At 38.6% G+C, this 16,304-nt stretch overlaps 1 protein-coding gene across 1 annotated transcript in view; it reads right to left on the bottom strand.

Moving 5' to 3' along the window:
- Positions 1-372: 372 nt before the first annotated feature.
- The window catches only part of LOC146473686 (centrosomal protein of 104 kDa-like), a 29,140-nt gene continuing 13,208 nt past the window's right edge, over positions 373-16,304 (bottom strand). The window contains exons 15-38 of the mRNA XM_085117718.1: positions 16,081-16,114; positions 15,266-15,423; positions 15,084-15,130; positions 14,858-14,913; positions 13,549-13,622; positions 12,896-13,066; positions 12,279-12,340; positions 11,846-11,882; positions 11,359-11,394; positions 10,933-10,998; positions 10,724-10,783; positions 10,097-10,173; positions 9,259-9,286; positions 8,813-8,893; positions 8,162-8,287; positions 8,036-8,086; positions 7,065-7,112; positions 6,146-6,182; positions 4,838-4,859; positions 3,793-3,901; positions 2,780-2,918; positions 2,208-2,263; positions 2,005-2,068; positions 373-1,068 (exon numbers count right to left, since the gene is read on the bottom strand). Coding sequence (XP_084973844.1) covers positions 947-1,068; positions 2,005-2,068; positions 2,208-2,263; positions 2,780-2,918; positions 3,793-3,901; positions 4,838-4,859; positions 6,146-6,182; positions 7,065-7,112; positions 8,036-8,086; positions 8,162-8,287; positions 8,813-8,893; positions 9,259-9,286; positions 10,097-10,173; positions 10,724-10,783; positions 10,933-10,998; positions 11,359-11,394; positions 11,846-11,882; positions 12,279-12,340; positions 12,896-13,066; positions 13,549-13,622; positions 14,858-14,913; positions 15,084-15,130; positions 15,266-15,423; positions 16,081-16,114 — 1,761 coding nt within the window. The 3' untranslated portion in view covers positions 373-946. The remainder of the gene's footprint in view (positions 1,069-2,004; positions 2,069-2,207; positions 2,264-2,779; positions 2,919-3,792; positions 3,902-4,837; positions 4,860-6,145; positions 6,183-7,064; positions 7,113-8,035; positions 8,087-8,161; positions 8,288-8,812; positions 8,894-9,258; positions 9,287-10,096; positions 10,174-10,723; positions 10,784-10,932; positions 10,999-11,358; positions 11,395-11,845; positions 11,883-12,278; positions 12,341-12,895; positions 13,067-13,548; positions 13,623-14,857; positions 14,914-15,083; positions 15,131-15,265; positions 15,424-16,080; positions 16,115-16,304) is intronic.

The following is a 16,304-nucleotide window of genomic DNA, read 5'->3' as shown; positions in this document are numbered from 1 at the left end:
TCTTCAGTTTCGCTTCTTTGTGGGTTTGTTTAGAGTAACCATCCATGAATATGGGAAGAATTTTTTTTATCACTTGTAACAGGAAGCGCAAAGCAGCGGACAAAACATTGGGGAAACGTTCCCACACCTGCCAACCTTACAAAGTCAGGAAAAGGGATTGACGCCCCCCTCCCCCCCCTCCCCCCCGGACTGCTCTAACAACAACAATACTACAAGTAACAAACCATTTTACAGATGTCGGGAAAATTGCAGTTTCTTGTTTTCTCCATATTACAGGAAGTCATTTCCACAGGTCAACTTATCATATCGGATTTAGCGGTAAGTGCAAAAGTGTGTTTGATTAGCGTTAATCGAGAATTAATACAAAAAGTCTAGCAGCACAAGAATACAAAATCTCTTAAAATTTGATGTACCAAATGAATCATCATATATTAAATTTCAATCCGTCTTTATAAAAGGCCAAGTACTACGGGCAACATTTTCGCGTAACGTACCGAGGCACAAATCTTGCGTTAAATTTGCGATATTTGTTACGTGATTACACCTTCGCGCGCACCATGAACAAATTTTTATGTCGCAAAAAATAGAAACGACGTCTACTTTCTGCAACATGAAATGTTTGGTAAGTAATAATTTATTGCACTTGCTTTTTAAAGGATTTTGAGGGTTGCAAACAAAACCTACAATTTCTACAAAAATTCATGGTCCTATTTTCCTCCTATACTCCTAGTTTTGTACATTCTCAGTTCTCAAGAACAGGGATAGAGCCGGTCAGGCCTAAACTCTTTAGCGTATTACCAGACTGAAACGTTTTAAGATCTTGTCAAAGCCAAGTTTGCCTGCGAGGCTCAAAACGGTAAGCGCCCCAAACTTCCTAAATCACGCGATGCACACTTGCTACTTAAAAATCATTTACATCTTGTACACTGCCAAACGTACAGGTATATCATCTCGGCATTGCCCCTCCTCTTCGTCCCCTCCCCTTGCCTGCACCCCTTCCAGCGGGCGTGGTCTTGCCACCTCTTCCTCGGGTGCTCCGAAGACTAGCTTGGCTTGGAGCTTTACTAGCTGAAGATTGTAAAAACAAACGAGTAGTGTTAGCAACCGACACTATCAACCGGACAACAATAAACACAAGGTTTATTCTTGACATTAGTCTTTGCTAAGACTACGATACGATAAGTCCCGAACCATGCAAGAGCGTGAAAAGTGCTTCTCACGAGGAGACGCAATGAGCGGAGGGAAGTGATTGTTTTGCAATATTTGAAGGCAAAGAGTTCCATTCAGATAAAGAAAAATAATATATTTCAGAAAGGTCTTTGACTCTCAAAAGCACGTACCGGAACAGCACAGTTTCCCTCCGCCTCTTTCGATATTGATTATATACGATAACGTTTTCAGCCAAAATCCTTCGGAAAGATGGCCGCCGACTTAAAAGTCTTTTCTACAGAATTCAGTTAGACTGAGAAACCTAGTTTTCTAGTTCGTAATAACAGAATTAACTCTCAAACAGCGTTAATAAAAATAATCTAACGGCACTTTTGCTAGGCGGCTATTGAGGCCAAAAATGTCTTGACCAGTGATAGGATTGGAGAAAATCTCTTAAGTTCATTTTGAGACTATAGGCTGTTGTGCTGAATATTGTTACGAAGATATGTTAGAGACTTATGCGTTGTTTAGGTTGCAGCTCATCGAAAGATGATTTTATGAATCTAGCCACTCTGCTTAAACGAGAGCATCAGTCCATTAATGGAGAGATTTGGAATCGCGTTTCCGGCAAACGGCAAACGTGAGAGTAGCGTTTACGTTTTCTTGAAAACAAGGGTACATAAATGACAATAGTGAAAAATAATTCTGGCCTTTGATACTAACGCAGGGCTATTCGATTTTAAAGAGAAACTGAAAACAGCGAGCGACAAATGTAGGATAAACACGTGGTCACCTGTCGTTTGCCGTTAATGAAATTCTAAATTTCTCTAATATCTTAGATAGGACACGTTTAACCTTGTTGCTGTTGTAGTCTGGCTTTGTTTGGAGCACAGTCCTCCTTCAAATGTTTAGTCCACGCCTAGTGTCACAAAGAAAAAATGTTGTCAGAAGTAACGCAGGCAAGAAGAAATGAATCATACAAAAACTACAACGGAAAATAGAGCAAACGACAGACATTTGACGCAAAATTTCAAAGAGTTGTGACTAGAAACTCTTACCTCATCATCTTTGCCAAGAACCTTGTTACACAGAACACAGCGAGGGCCCTTGGCCTCTGTAAGCACAAAAAGTGTGAGCTACTAGTGGAGACAATTACATGAAGGTGCATAAAATGAACATAAATTTGCATTACCGGCACAAAACTGTACATGTATTTTACAATAACAATAGACCCTTCTTCAAAATGGCGGCAACAGATTTGAATGAGTTAAAATTGAACTGAATGGAAAACTGATACCAGCACTGGAAAGAGCACCTTTACTTTAGTAACCTTGCAAAGTTTCAGCATATTAGGTGTTATATCAGCTTAGGAAAAGTAAGATGAAATTTGACAAATTTACAGACGTTTGTATGACTAGGGGTATACGTCATACCCCCAGTCACACAAACGTCACTCTGTAAATTTTTCATTTTTCAACGTACATTTTCTCAGCTGATATTACACCTGATATGCTGAAACTTTGCAGGGTTACTAAAGTGAAAGTTTCTTTCTAGCGCTGGTTTGCGTTTTTAATTTTAACTTATTTGCATTTTCGGCCGCCATTTTGGAGAAGGGTCTATTAATACTCACCCTGACAGCTCTTCTCAGTAAAGTGATCTTCAAAATCCGATTTAAGAACCGCTTCCTTGCAGCGCGGACATTGAACAAACTTTTCACTGGAGTCACACTCGGTCAGTAGGTGCTCGCTTACTCCTGAGATTTCGATCACCTGAGGGGAGGGGAGGGAGAGGGTAAGCAATGCAGAGCGACGGGGGAGGGGTTAACTTTGACAAAAATGGAAATTGTATGGTGTGTAAAGCAAATGATCCACGTTTGAAAAAATCTAATCAGTAAACCGGCGTCGCGGTAGTATGCCATGTCACAAGCTAATTAGGTCCATCGTCATTTTGCAAAACATTTGCCACTGATAAGGCACTATGGCATTTTTGCCCCTTAAAAAACAAAAGGCTAATCTTTTTACCCCTTATAAGCGATTCTACCAGCTCTTTGGGCCTTGTTAGGCCTCATCAGTATGGTAATACTTGGGATCAGGGATCCTACGTGGAGATAACAAGCAATGAAAATCACCCTCCCATCGCTACCTCAAATGAATCAATCATCGGTCAATGTCGGACAACTGAGAAACGTAGCTCGTCTATCTTCGGAAAGTGTTCGGAAAATTATATGGTTTCTTCGTTTATGACCATTAGAGTACGCAAACTTCTTTGATAATCTTCGGCATCTTGATACATCCAATTAGCATGCAATCATCGGTAAATAGCGGAAAATTGAGAAAAATGGCTTGTTCAACTTCGGAAATGTTCGAAAAATTATATAGTTCCTTAGTTTAGGGCCACGAGAACCGTTCGCAAATTTCTTGAATAATCTTCGGCATCTTGATCCATCTAATTAGGATGGCAAAAAATTGGTGTTACAACACCTTCTTTTCGCCAACTTGACGACCTTACCGGAAAACAGTAAATGTCAGAGGAATGTGTACAAGAGTCAGACATGTTCAGAAACACATCGGAACATCTCGGAATTCTTTAGTACTTGCGAAACGTTTGGATTATTCTCGGAAATAGATAAGTGTCTGTTGTTACCTGAGCACAGTGATCGCATCTCTTAAGCATCGGACAGCTCTTCCAGTAATGGACATCCAGCATTTCTTCTGTGAATGTCTCGTTCTTCTCACCACAGAAAATACACATCCTGCGAAATATGGTTAATCAAAGTAAACTAGAGATAAAAGATAACGCGTTAGTGACGAAGGTATATCGCAGTAATACAATTTTAATCAACCGTACCTGCCAACAGAACCTAGAGATTTGGGCAGTTGGGCATAGTCAAAAACTATGGTCAAAGTTGAAGTAATAGATCAAACACGAGGAAGAGTGTTTTCTCCGATTTCCAAACACCGAGAAGTAGGTTGGAAAAACGAGGCGCAGCCGAGTGTTTTTTTAACCAACTTCGAGGTGTTTGGAAATAGGAGGAAACACTCTTTCGAGTGTTTGATATAGCTTCTCAAACTATTGATAATTCTTGGAGAAATTCGAAGCAAAAGTTTACAAAATTTTATGATAATTAAGATTACATTTCCAAACCTCCTTCACGGTAGTGATTTCCTTCGTTTTCTCTTCATGAATTATTAATGAGTTTGAGAACGATCCTTTACAATAAGCTTTCCCGAATCCTTTGCTGTCTTGAACAAAATATTACTTCCTGTGGCCTAAATTAGCTACGGCATGAAACTGGTGGCTCTCAAAACCATGGTAATCACTCTTCATCAATCCCAGCAAACGTAAACAACACAATGAACCAATCAGCACTTGAGAAACAAATACAGGCGGCAGGTACCAAGCGCGGGAAAACGCGTGCGACCAAGTCACCATCGATTTATTTCTAATTGGTCGAGAAAGTGGAGAGTGTTTCTAATCCAACAAAGAGGACAGTAAAGCAAAGTAAAAGCAAATGCAAAATTACTTTCCACACCCAAATGAAAACAGCTCTATCTTATGCACATAGTGCGGTTGTGTATTAAGTCAGTACAGTTAGGAACACCCTATTAAAGCAGAACGTTGATCAATTCTGGTCAGTATGCAAATAATTCTCAGACAAGCCATAAGAGATAAAGGCGACTCTTCTTACCTGTCCACGTCGACCGGTTCCTCTGAAAAACAAAACAGAAATAAGTTTGAAGATATCCATCGTATTCTCTAATGTCATGTAACGGAATTTCTTTGCGTGGTAGTTTGGTGAGCAAAGGGCATTTGTATAATATTGTCACATTTTTTTCTTTCTTTTTTGGAAGATATCCTTTTCCTCATTTTGAGCTTTCGAATTGTCATGGCCAACTGCTCTGTCTGCAAAACATGCAGACATCTTTGGCACTATAGACTAGTGAACCCTTCTGCGAAAAATTAATTACTGATCAGGCAGCTTATTTCTGTTTCCTTTTAAAGAATTCTCTCACCTGTTACCAGTTTGATCTTTTTTGGTGAATCTAAAGTAATGTTTGATTTTTCCCCTTTATTGAAACCTCAAACCTTACAAAAGCCAGAAAATTATAACATAAAGAGAAACCTCTTGATTTCACGTTAGGAAACCAACAAGCAGATGTCACGTGATAACATGTCTGAAGACTAACTAACCATACAGCCTCCACTAAAGGACTGCAAGCCCAATATGCTTCATGGGATTGCTATCGCATGTCACAGGACCCTTGATACACAGGGGAACCAATAAGATGGTTGAATCAAGGGATGAACCCTGTGGCATGCATTGGCTAAAATAACCTTCAAAATGACAAACTTAACTTAAATAAATAAATAAATAAATAAATAAATAAATAAATAAATAGGAATTTCAGTGGAATCCACGGAGTGGCTCTTCCATCCACTGTTTCCAGGTCGAACTGGAATTTGAAAATGTTGGTTTTTGTGGAGGGAGGAAAACCGGAGTACCCGGAGAAAAACCCTCGGAGCAGGGACGAAAACCAACAACAAACTCAACCCACATGTGACGCCGAGACCGGGAATCGAACCCGGGCCACATTGGTGGGAGGCGAGTGCTCTTACCACTGCGCCATCCCTGCTCCCACTAATATCAGTGGCCTCTCGCAGTCTCAAATTTCTCTCAATTTTAACAAAAAATCGTTCCCACTGGACACTATATATAGTAGTCTCCTCCTAGCTATCTCAAACTCCTGTTTTGGAAAACCTTACGTCCTCGAAATGGCGGGAGTCTAATACCACAATCACCATGATAGAATGAACAAAAAAAACCTTTTAAATCTTTAACTTGCTTTTGTTATAAGTGGTTCTTCCATAAACATGGCCACACCTACATGTATCCCGCTCCACCCCAGAGTGACAAGTTTCCAAGACCACTCAAAACCTATTCCTCCGGAATAAAATTTGTGTGGACTTACGTAAAGTATGTACACACGTAGCTCACCTTTAGCTGGCTTAGAACTGGTTGGTTTAGCAGATTCCTAAAACAAACATAAATTAAACAGACCAGCTGTATGGCGTGCAACTGTGTGTTCATTTGAGTATAAATTTAAAAGACAAGAGTTACGCTCCCTTAAATGAGGCATTGCAAGGAAAGTAACTTCCATATGTATCCATCCCTGATTCTACTCATGAATACATTGCACTTTTGATCGTACTAGAACTCTTCATGGTTTCGGAGGCAAACATGGCTAAGATTACAGTAAATGAACTTGATTTCTGCCGACTTTGAAACTCTGTAGCTCTGCTCGAATTGGTTGGATTTTGACGGCGAACATGCTTTTTTTTACATTGAAAAAGACATTTGTTCAAAGATTATTTCCGTCATTTATAGAGAACAGACCGAGGCTGTGACGACCGTAATTAAGAAAAAGTTGCAAACCTTTCGAATTAATTACCGCCAAATTACAAGCAATTGCAACATGAGTAGATTTCTAATCGAAGTTAACGAGCACCGTAACGTCTGTAATGGTCTAATTTTCGATCCGCTGAATGATATCACTGAGATACATAAATTAAAGTCCATCGACTTCGAACGAAAAGAAGCGGTTGAAAGTCGACCAAAATCCCATTCATGTATTGTATATTTCATATATTTAAAAGTATATTGCCGCACGCTTTGTTGAGCGGAACAATTCCTGGATAAGCATTAAGTAAGATTCTGAACACAGGGAAGAGAAAAAGAATGAAAAAGGGATAGAAAGATTTTCTCTTCGGAAAACTTGGTATGGAATAGACTATAGCACTTATCTATTGCTTGCAGTGCGCCATACTATCAACGCCACTTCCGTTAAACCAAGACTGATAAGATATTTCATACTTTAACAACTGCAAAGACTTCCCAACAAAATGTTAATACAAACCCCAGCCATATCTCGAAGCGCTTGAAGTTGCGCCTGTAGGGCTGCAATCTAAGAAGAAAAGAAGCAAATTCCTTAAGTCCAGCGTTATTCATTTGTCGGCTTGTAAGCACAGTAGATTTTCAGAATATTCAAACGATAGCTTTAGTTTTGTTTCAGTGATAGCCCATCAAAAGGAACAAAGAAAAAATAACGAGCAAAATGAACATTGGCTGAGGAGACCTAAGTTTTAGGTTTACAAATTAGAAGGAAATGCACAAGATCAGTTGTCATTGCCGAAGAGTAAGGGTTGCATGTGGAAACAATATTACACCACATTCGTATTCTCGGTATTGATTTGAACTGGATCTAGCTTGCAATGGAGGCTCTTGCGAGGGAATATGTTAAAAACTAGTCCCAGCTCATACCGAGAATACGGATATATTCTATTACACTGTATTACCTCCAACAGGAACCAGGGGCGCTTTTTTCAAATTCCGCAAACTGCTTGAATATATTGCCCCTTCGAAGTAACCATGGAGCACATTCAAGCTTTACTTACTTACCTCAAGCACTATTTATAAATTGTTTCATTGGGGGAAAGGTTTGTAGTTACTTTGTGAGAAGATGGTGGCAGGTAGCTGATTTATTGAGAAAATATGAGCAGGTATGTCCTTTCAGACACAAAAAATTTCAAGAAAAATTCTGAGCCATTTTGTACAAGGATGTTCCAGCAAATATTACCGCAGGTCTGCCATTTCAGAAATTTAGTTGGGACAAAGTTTGGTTTGGCCTGTTGACATATTCAGCTCCGAAAGCAATCAATGAGCAGCTTCCCTTTGCGCTGCCCCACTTCCGGGTTTCATACGTGTACACGCTCAGGAGTTTCAAGGGACAAATTTCTTGAGTCTAATTTTTCCTCGTCTTAGAGTTAAAGATCTAAGTGGTGAGGTTTTTAGTTAATACAGGCTTTGTTAAGGAGAACGTCACTATACCTCTGCTTGCTTGGCCTTCTCTGAGTTTGCAGCAGCAGCTTTGGCCTGCGCCTGTGAGGTGAACAGACAAAACAAGTTCAGGCAAAGGCGACTCACATGAATCATAACAAACCAAAGAAAACGCACCCTTCTCTCAGCTTCTGTAGGCTTGCCATCAATCTTGTCAAACCCGTCAAACAGGTTTCTATAAAGCGGGTTTTTCCTGGTGGCCGGCTCATCAGGTGGAAGGTAATCACGAACAGTATCCTTCACCTAAAATTAGAATAAAACTCTGGTCAACATGATCTGTGGGACAGCAAAAGTCCAAACACAAAGGGTGACTTTTTTTTAAGTAAGAACGGTTTCTTCTTCACCTTGGGAAGGTCAACTTGCCATGTAACGGTGAAGTTTTACTTATATTACACGACTTGAGTTGAGATCCAATTGAACACAGTTTTTGCTTGGGACCAATTAAAATGAAGGAAGAACGAGTATGAAGCCCTGGTCAAGCCAGACTAAGAGTTTCCATTAAAGCAAACAAGAGTCAATGCGAATGCATGAAAATTAGAAGCCTGTCAAATTAGCTTAAAAATTAATTAACTTGTAATATTTCAATTTTCCTAACTAACCCCCATACATTTCCTGCAGTAGCAATTTTTGTTTCAAATATAAAGGTAGTCTCGGGTTATCATTTCCTTCACTCTCATAACTTGTTTGTTTGATCAAGTAGTGAAAACGTAAAGAGAAATTTCATGTTGGTCACCACTGGGGCTAAAAGGATTGAGACATTTTTCTAACCTTTTTGTACAGTTCCAACACCACTCGCGACCCAGCATCCCTCACTTCTCCATTGGTGTGCTCCAGGGCCGGCAAAGCAACCTGGAGAAAAACCCTCAGAATATAAATTCTCCTTCACTGAATGCCACAAATTGAAAGGACATCTAGAAACTGATTGCCAATTTTGCCTGAGAGGCACAACATTTAAAATTACTGAGGTTTTATGATGGCGAGGATGGTGAAAACAGTTGAAGAACTTGTGATGTTTTTGTGATGTATTTTTCAGTCAGTGACAAAGGCATACTTGGAAAAAGGAAATCCGAGTTCTCCCAACAAGAGTCGAACATACGACTAGTTCGGATGCGCTACCACCGAGCTACAGGAGACTCGCGGGACCTAAGGTCATTAAACTAGGTTAGCTCCTACAAACCCGGTCTAGATAGGATTAAAATGAAACAAAAATTTACCCTCATGATGTTTCCAGTGGAAAGACTCCTGTAGACGGAAAACAAAAAATGTCTTTAGAATGAATAAATCCCGAGAAAAGCTTAGCTACTAATGGGAGAGTGTAACAACAACATTAACTTTATTTTTACAAACTGAAAAAAGGCCTTTGTAGCCCGCAGTTAGCAGAGCTATTCTGGGCGGGCTACTTAAACTGACAATATAATTATAGTTAATAAGCTCGCACACACACAATTAAATAAATAAATAAATGAGCGAATAAATAAGAATAAATAATAGCTAATAGTAGTGATAATTAAAGGTTATAACTAAGCCAGACATACATAAATTGCGTTAGCCTAAGGGGAAAAATAAGAGATCAAAGAGAAAGCTAGTCAGTTAAAATACAAATATAAGCTAGAAAGGTCAATGTAGCGCAAGTCAACATTCATCTCCTTAGTTTCAAGTATTTTCAAAAGCAGCTGAGTCAGCTTGCGTTTAAAAGGTGCTTTCCTTAGCTTGCGAAGTTCATGGGGGATACCATTCCATATTTTCGCACCAACTCTGGAAAAAGAAAGTAACTGATGATTTATTCTCGCCTGTTTTATATGGAAGCTTCCAGCTACTAAGAAACGAGTAGAGTGTTTGCTGTAATTCCATGTTTTATTTGATTGAGTGCCTACCTATTGCCATTTAATATAACTAGACCTCAACCTGAGCTGCGACGTTACATTGAACCCACGCTTTATCCATTACCCAGTGTTAATTATTTGCACAAACGATTTTTTTTTTCAACATTTGAAAAGAGCTCCATTTTCACAAGCAAATGCAAATTAGAACACAATTACACAAAAGCCATACCCATTCTTATCAGAGTCCAACTCGAGATCTCCAAGGAGTTTTTCTATGATCTCAATCCTGCTCTTGTACATCCGGGCCTGTAAGAAAGTAAAATCATATAAACACAACTCACATCTGAAAGCATGATCCTCATTTATAGCTAAATGGGATTTGGGTCAAGTTACACTCGACACAAATGTTGGCCAGTAGCTCTCTCTCAACATAAGACACTGAATGCCTTTTGGCCTTTGCAATGCACCTTGGTGTTTTCACTCACTTAACCAAGTTTGTTTGCCATTTTGCTTGAGGCTGCAGATCACTGAAATCTTACAGCACTACAGATGAAATTATTACAAACCTCTGACCTCTGCAACGTTCTCTTGGGTAGTTAGTATGCGTTCCGTAAAATATGAAACCCCTTTTCACTGAGTATTTCAGTGTGTAGGGAACTGAATAGTGGGTTGCCAGTTACACGGACATTTCCTTTCACTAGTAGATTCCAGAACAGATCACATCCCTCAGTATTCGGTGCAAATTACTAAGGTAATGATCCTTATGTGATTAGTTTACTAATGTTTGAGTTAATTTGTGCATATCTTGATATTCATTGTATTTATTTTAACATTTCAACTTCGAAAAAGTACCCACCGCAACTTGCTGTTTCCCTTTAAAAGGCCGTGTTGCAAAGTCTGGAATAACACCTAGTGGCTAAATGAAAGAAACACATGCAACATGTATTTTGTTTTTAATACAGGAAAAGAAACAAATTTGTGTGACAAATACTGACCAACTTTTATAACATGATTCTGAATTATTCAACCTTAGCCACAAATTATTACAAGACGATAATTTCGAACCTTGATGTCTTTGTGTACAGCCAATTCCATGACCATAGCAGTAGCAGCATCACGACTTCTCGCAGCCTAGTGACAATTACAAATGCAATTAATAAACAATGCATTTGGCAAGACTAAAGCAAATCATAAGGGAATGTTAACTGTGTCTAAAAACGATTTGAAGAATTTTCAACAGAACAATGAAAACAAAAGCAAAAGCCAGGGGATATCGGGAAAAACAGAACGTAAAGGACTAGGGAAATGGGAAGCTCTGCAATACTATGCATAACTGGCATCAGATCTTTAAGGCTAGTTACTTTCCTCGTGGACACCGACACAATGTCAAGGAATGTGCAGTTTGACAAGGGCTAAAAATGGTTATACTGTATATTTTGGAAAGTGACCATACTCAGAGTGCTAACTAATATTAATGAAAGCATCACTTACCATTTCACCCGATTTTGTCAACAGAGGTGGAGTTACCTACAACAAAACAATACAAAAACGTCCTTCAAGCGACGGCGGTACTATAGTAAAACACGGCAGAGAATGTTGATGGGTAAAACCGCATAAGAGCATCTCTAGGAAAAGGGTTGGCAGTATGTATGTAAAAGTCAGCTACACTCCAGCTACCATCTGCATAGTCAATCTTTAGTCTCAGCATACCCCGCTTAGCAACGAAAAGGGAAATTGCTCATTCGAGGCAGGCACACATACGAAAATAGTATATGAAAAAGCTACGTGATTAACATTCGAAAAACAAGTTTTAAAAAAACTTTTCGTGGCATGAACATGCTTAGTACATCAGGTTAAATGGCTGTTTATTTTCGGCATAAATTTCACATTGATCAGAATAATCCACATGGCAAATGCTGACAGCATTGACATTCATCCAGCCTTTCATTTCAGCAGTTAACGTACACATTTACCGTACCTTTTCAGCAACATGAGACATCTCTGATTTGACAATCCTGAAACGCAATGTATCCAAGTTCAGTAAGCACGGTAAGGAAACACCACATGCATATCAGAGTATGACATTGTACGCAGATAATACATTGGTTGCAATTTGCTTGGTTACAACAAATTTTGCAAACATTTCTAACCACGTCAAACTGTATTCAAAATGAATGAAACAATCCTTGCATCGACCACTGCAGTGAATAAAGTAGCAAATTTAATTCAATTTATGGGTTCACAACAACTGTACAATACAAGTTCAGTAGGACATACTACATTAAGACAATAAAGTAGCAGCAAACATAATTTAAAATCATGCAGGGCTGAGTGACCATTTTAGTTTTTCTTTTTTTTTTAGAAAGCTGCCCGCTCATAAGGTTTACTTTGTGTCATAGTCAAAATCTTACTTGTGTTTAGGAATGTAACTCTTCACCAGCGAACGTAACACCTCAAGACTCGCATTAAACACCTGCAAAAAGTTGTTAAAGATTAACCGATTTAAACTAGTGACAAATTTATCACCCTGTACAAGTTTAACCGGGATTGTAAATTTGAGAGTGTAGACTGATTCCAAAAATTAGTGTGACCATTCAAATGAAAGTTATTCGATGGGTATAACTTGAAATCCTGTGGTGCCATTTATTATTTATTTGTTTATTATGCTGTAAAAGGTGGCTCTCACTTTTTGAGAATGTGGACCAAATCGCCCATTGCAACAATTCAAATGAAACCTACTGAGCAGTACTTTCCTACAGTGCTGTTTATTACACCGTACACGGTGGTTTTTACCTTGAAGTCTGTAAGTGAACATTCTTGACACAGCACTTTCTAACGTCAAGTTAACACTCTATAACTTACTGAGAACACTTGATCCTTGATCCCTTTCTGAATCAGCTGAACTGTTGCACTTTCTAACGTCAAGTTTACACTCTATAACTTACTGAGAACACTTGATCCTTGATCCCTTTCTGAATCAGCTGAACTGTTGCACTTTCTAACGTCAAGTTTACACTCTATAACTTACTGAGAACACTTGATCCTTGATCCCTTTCTGAATCAGCTGAACTGTTGCTCTGACCACAGACTTTGGGTCCTTGTCTGCCGTCAGCTCAGGGGTGTCTGCACTCATTTCCTGTTCAACATTTTCCATTGCTTCTTGGCGGTACTTCCACTGCTTAGAATATGCATGTTGAACCTGTAAATGAAAGAAAAGAAAAATTAATGAAAATCAATACGTTAAAATTGTTTCTTTATTGCGGGGTATTCCATAGGGTAGCCTGAATGGTGAGTCCACTGGCTAGTCCAATGGCCACTGGACCCAGATTCAATTTACACCCTTGCACTATTGATACAATGAATTATCAATTTGAACCAAATAACTAGAGTTTGATTGAGGAAGACCAGTAAGGGAGAATCTCTATGGTAAAGTATTGCATCTGAAGCTAAGAAAACGTCTGATGTTATTGCCTACTGTAGTTTCTTTTTTCATATCTGTATTCCAAAAGCATTGCTTTGCGACTTTCCAATGGAAACTAATTGAATTACTGTAATATCACCTGAAACAATGAAAAAACATGCCAAGATAACATTTGAAACTATAGAATAGTAAACTTATTTCCAATCAGTTGTACATTTACGTGCACGATCCTTAATGTTTAATTAAGTTGACAGACTTACCAAATCTTCTCCAAACACTTCAATGATGAGTGATGCAGTTCTGAGATCATTTTCCTTCAAAGGCTCGGGTCCATCTGTCAGTCAGAAGAGCACATTTCACATGACCCATTACTGACAACTTTATGATTTTAAAAACAGTACATTGTACAACAAGTAACAAGGAAAATTTAGCAAGAAAGCAGATTACATTAAACAACAACACCAAATTGATTCAAAGTGTTTTGGAACTCTTTGATCACATTTTGTTTGGACCCACTGTTTCACGCTTAAGGACTGAGCCTACAAATAGCGAAGTATTTTTTCGCAGTTTATCACTTTGCGGGAAAAGCAGATCTTAGTAGCGGCGAATGAAATCCAGAAAGAAAATTGGGGGTAACCATGCATTTTTTAGAGATAACTAAGCAACAATTATTCTAAAAAGCAGCAAAATACAAAGCAATGTATGGTGCTTTTTTCCAAATTGAAGCTTTATTATCTCTGAAAAATGCATGGTGACCCGGGAATTTCTTTTTGAATACCAAAACCACATGCTAAGTTCTGCTTTCTCCGCATAGTTTTAAAGCGCACAAAAATATCCCTGTGTTAGTAGGCACCACCCATAGGAAACCCGAGTATCTCGAGATGCGCAGAACGTATGCGCAGTAACACTAGTGGGCACCGTCCTTAACTTGTTTTTCCTGGTTTGGTTGATATATCCTGAAAGAAGGGAGCTCCATCCATTTTGGGTGTTAGTGTCATATTCGTTCAAACATTAAGGTAGACTGCCCATTTGCTGATGGCTGAAATGTTTCATCAACCAAAACAAACAAAAACGGCTTTTCTAAAAACAATCACTGAAAAAGGTCAACCAACTGAAGATCATTGATCCCAAAACATACTCAGCCTTTCTGCTACTGGATTTGAGACACATTACAAGCCTGGCAATCTACACCTAATTCAAGGCATCAATTGGTAATTCTTTTTTCACACAGCAAAGTGGAAGAGGGCTCCATAAACCAAAGAGCCTATTCAGATCATCAGTTCTCAACAAAAAAATTGGAATTTGTAAATATACCAACAAGACAACAATTCATTTAAGGGCTCAATGCGAAATGGGTGATAGTGATGGTTTGGCCTTAGAACCAAAATTCCCTCTGCTTTGGCAAACAGACTCACTGCCTATTAAGTTAGAGATCTAGCTCTACGTTCATTGCAATCTAGCTACAGTGTCAAGGCCAAATTTGGATTCATACATGTAGGCCAAATTGTTAATTACTGTACACCCTTTTCTAGCAAGCCTTGAATTTATGATAATTAAATTAAAATTAACCTGAATTTGCTGCATTCTCTTTTGGACTTTCCACTTCTTGTTCAGGTTCTGGGGGCCTACAATATATTAGAAACAATTTATCACTTGTTATATAGACCAATAAATTTAAACACAATTTGAGACAACAAGTAAATTATACATGCAAATGGCCATAACTAATCCAATTTTATACCGGCAATGTACAGAAAAGGCTAGGTTGTATGATAAGTATTCCTTCGTTACTGACCTTTTGTTGTTCAACGCTGGAAGTGGTCGATCATCGACATCATCTTCCTACAAGCGACAGAAAAGATCTTTTAAACAAATTCTCTTTACTAACATATAAGGAATGTACATGAAAAGAGAATGGCAAGGAGATTATTCATGTCCGGGCTAACAGGGTTATAATGGAAAACTAACAACTTTTACCTTTCTTGGGCTAATGGCAGGTGGCGTGTCTTCTCTTGGTGAAAGTCGCTCCCTTATTGGTGCCAGTGGGGGTGGGGTTCTCCTGTCTTCCTCCAGGTGTTGAGGGGGAGGGGGCTGCCTTGTGTGTTCTGTTACTATTGGGGGGAGGGGTGGTGGTGCTTAAATTGAAAACAACGAAAAAAAAGAACATGAAGTGTTTTATTCCAAATTTAGCTAGTGGGTCTGTATAAAATCTTCTACAAGTCTTGCTTACAAGAAATAGGAGACTAACATTGAAACTCTGGTTGCAAAAATTCGCCATAAGTGCCTTGCAGTCAATTAATTTAGGTCACAGCTCTCAGCTTTCCTCTCAGAAAATTCATCTCTTTTCTCAAAACAGATAATGAGTGAGGGTGAATTCAAGTACATTTTCATTTCTGCAGTAGATGGAGCATTTTGGTTTGATAACAAATATCAAACCAAAATCTTCCATCTACTGCAGAAAGCAGTATTTTCCATACTGTATGTTAAGAGACAGCGTTCTGAGGTCTAGAACTACAGTGTAATTTGTAGATAGTGAGTATGTTGCAGGTTAAAATAAATCCCAGGTTAAAATGATTTCAACCTAGGTTGAATTGTATTTTCCTTTGTTTCAGATGTAAATTACCCAACCTTAACAAAGGAAAATACAAATCAACCTAGGTTGAAATCATTTTAACCTGGATTCATTTTAACCTACAACAAGTACATATGTAGTTAGTCAAAGTATAATTTTTTAGCTAAGTGGGGTAGCCTTTTTCACCTGACATTCCAAGAAGATGTCCAACACTACTTACTTATATTTATTGGCCTGTGTTCATGTGATGGTCGCTACAGGAAACAAAAATCAAATCATTTATATGTTTGGTTTTAATTAATATTTAATAATATTAAATAATATTAAATATTAGGAGGCAGCAAAGATCGAGTGGTAATCTTGAGGTCCCAGGTTTACATGCAAGTCCCACTCTGGTCCCTAGCTGTGTTTTTTCTCCTGTGGTTGTTTTCATGTGGTCCTGTG

This window comes from Pavona decussata, unplaced genomic scaffold (genome assembly GCF_977016875.1).
Source record: "Pavona decussata unplaced genomic scaffold, jaPavDecu1.1 SCAFFOLD_92, whole genome shotgun sequence".
NCBI lineage: Eukaryota > Metazoa > Cnidaria > Anthozoa > Scleractinia > Agariciidae > Pavona > Pavona decussata.
This window is presented reverse-complemented; position numbering and strand designations above follow the sequence as displayed.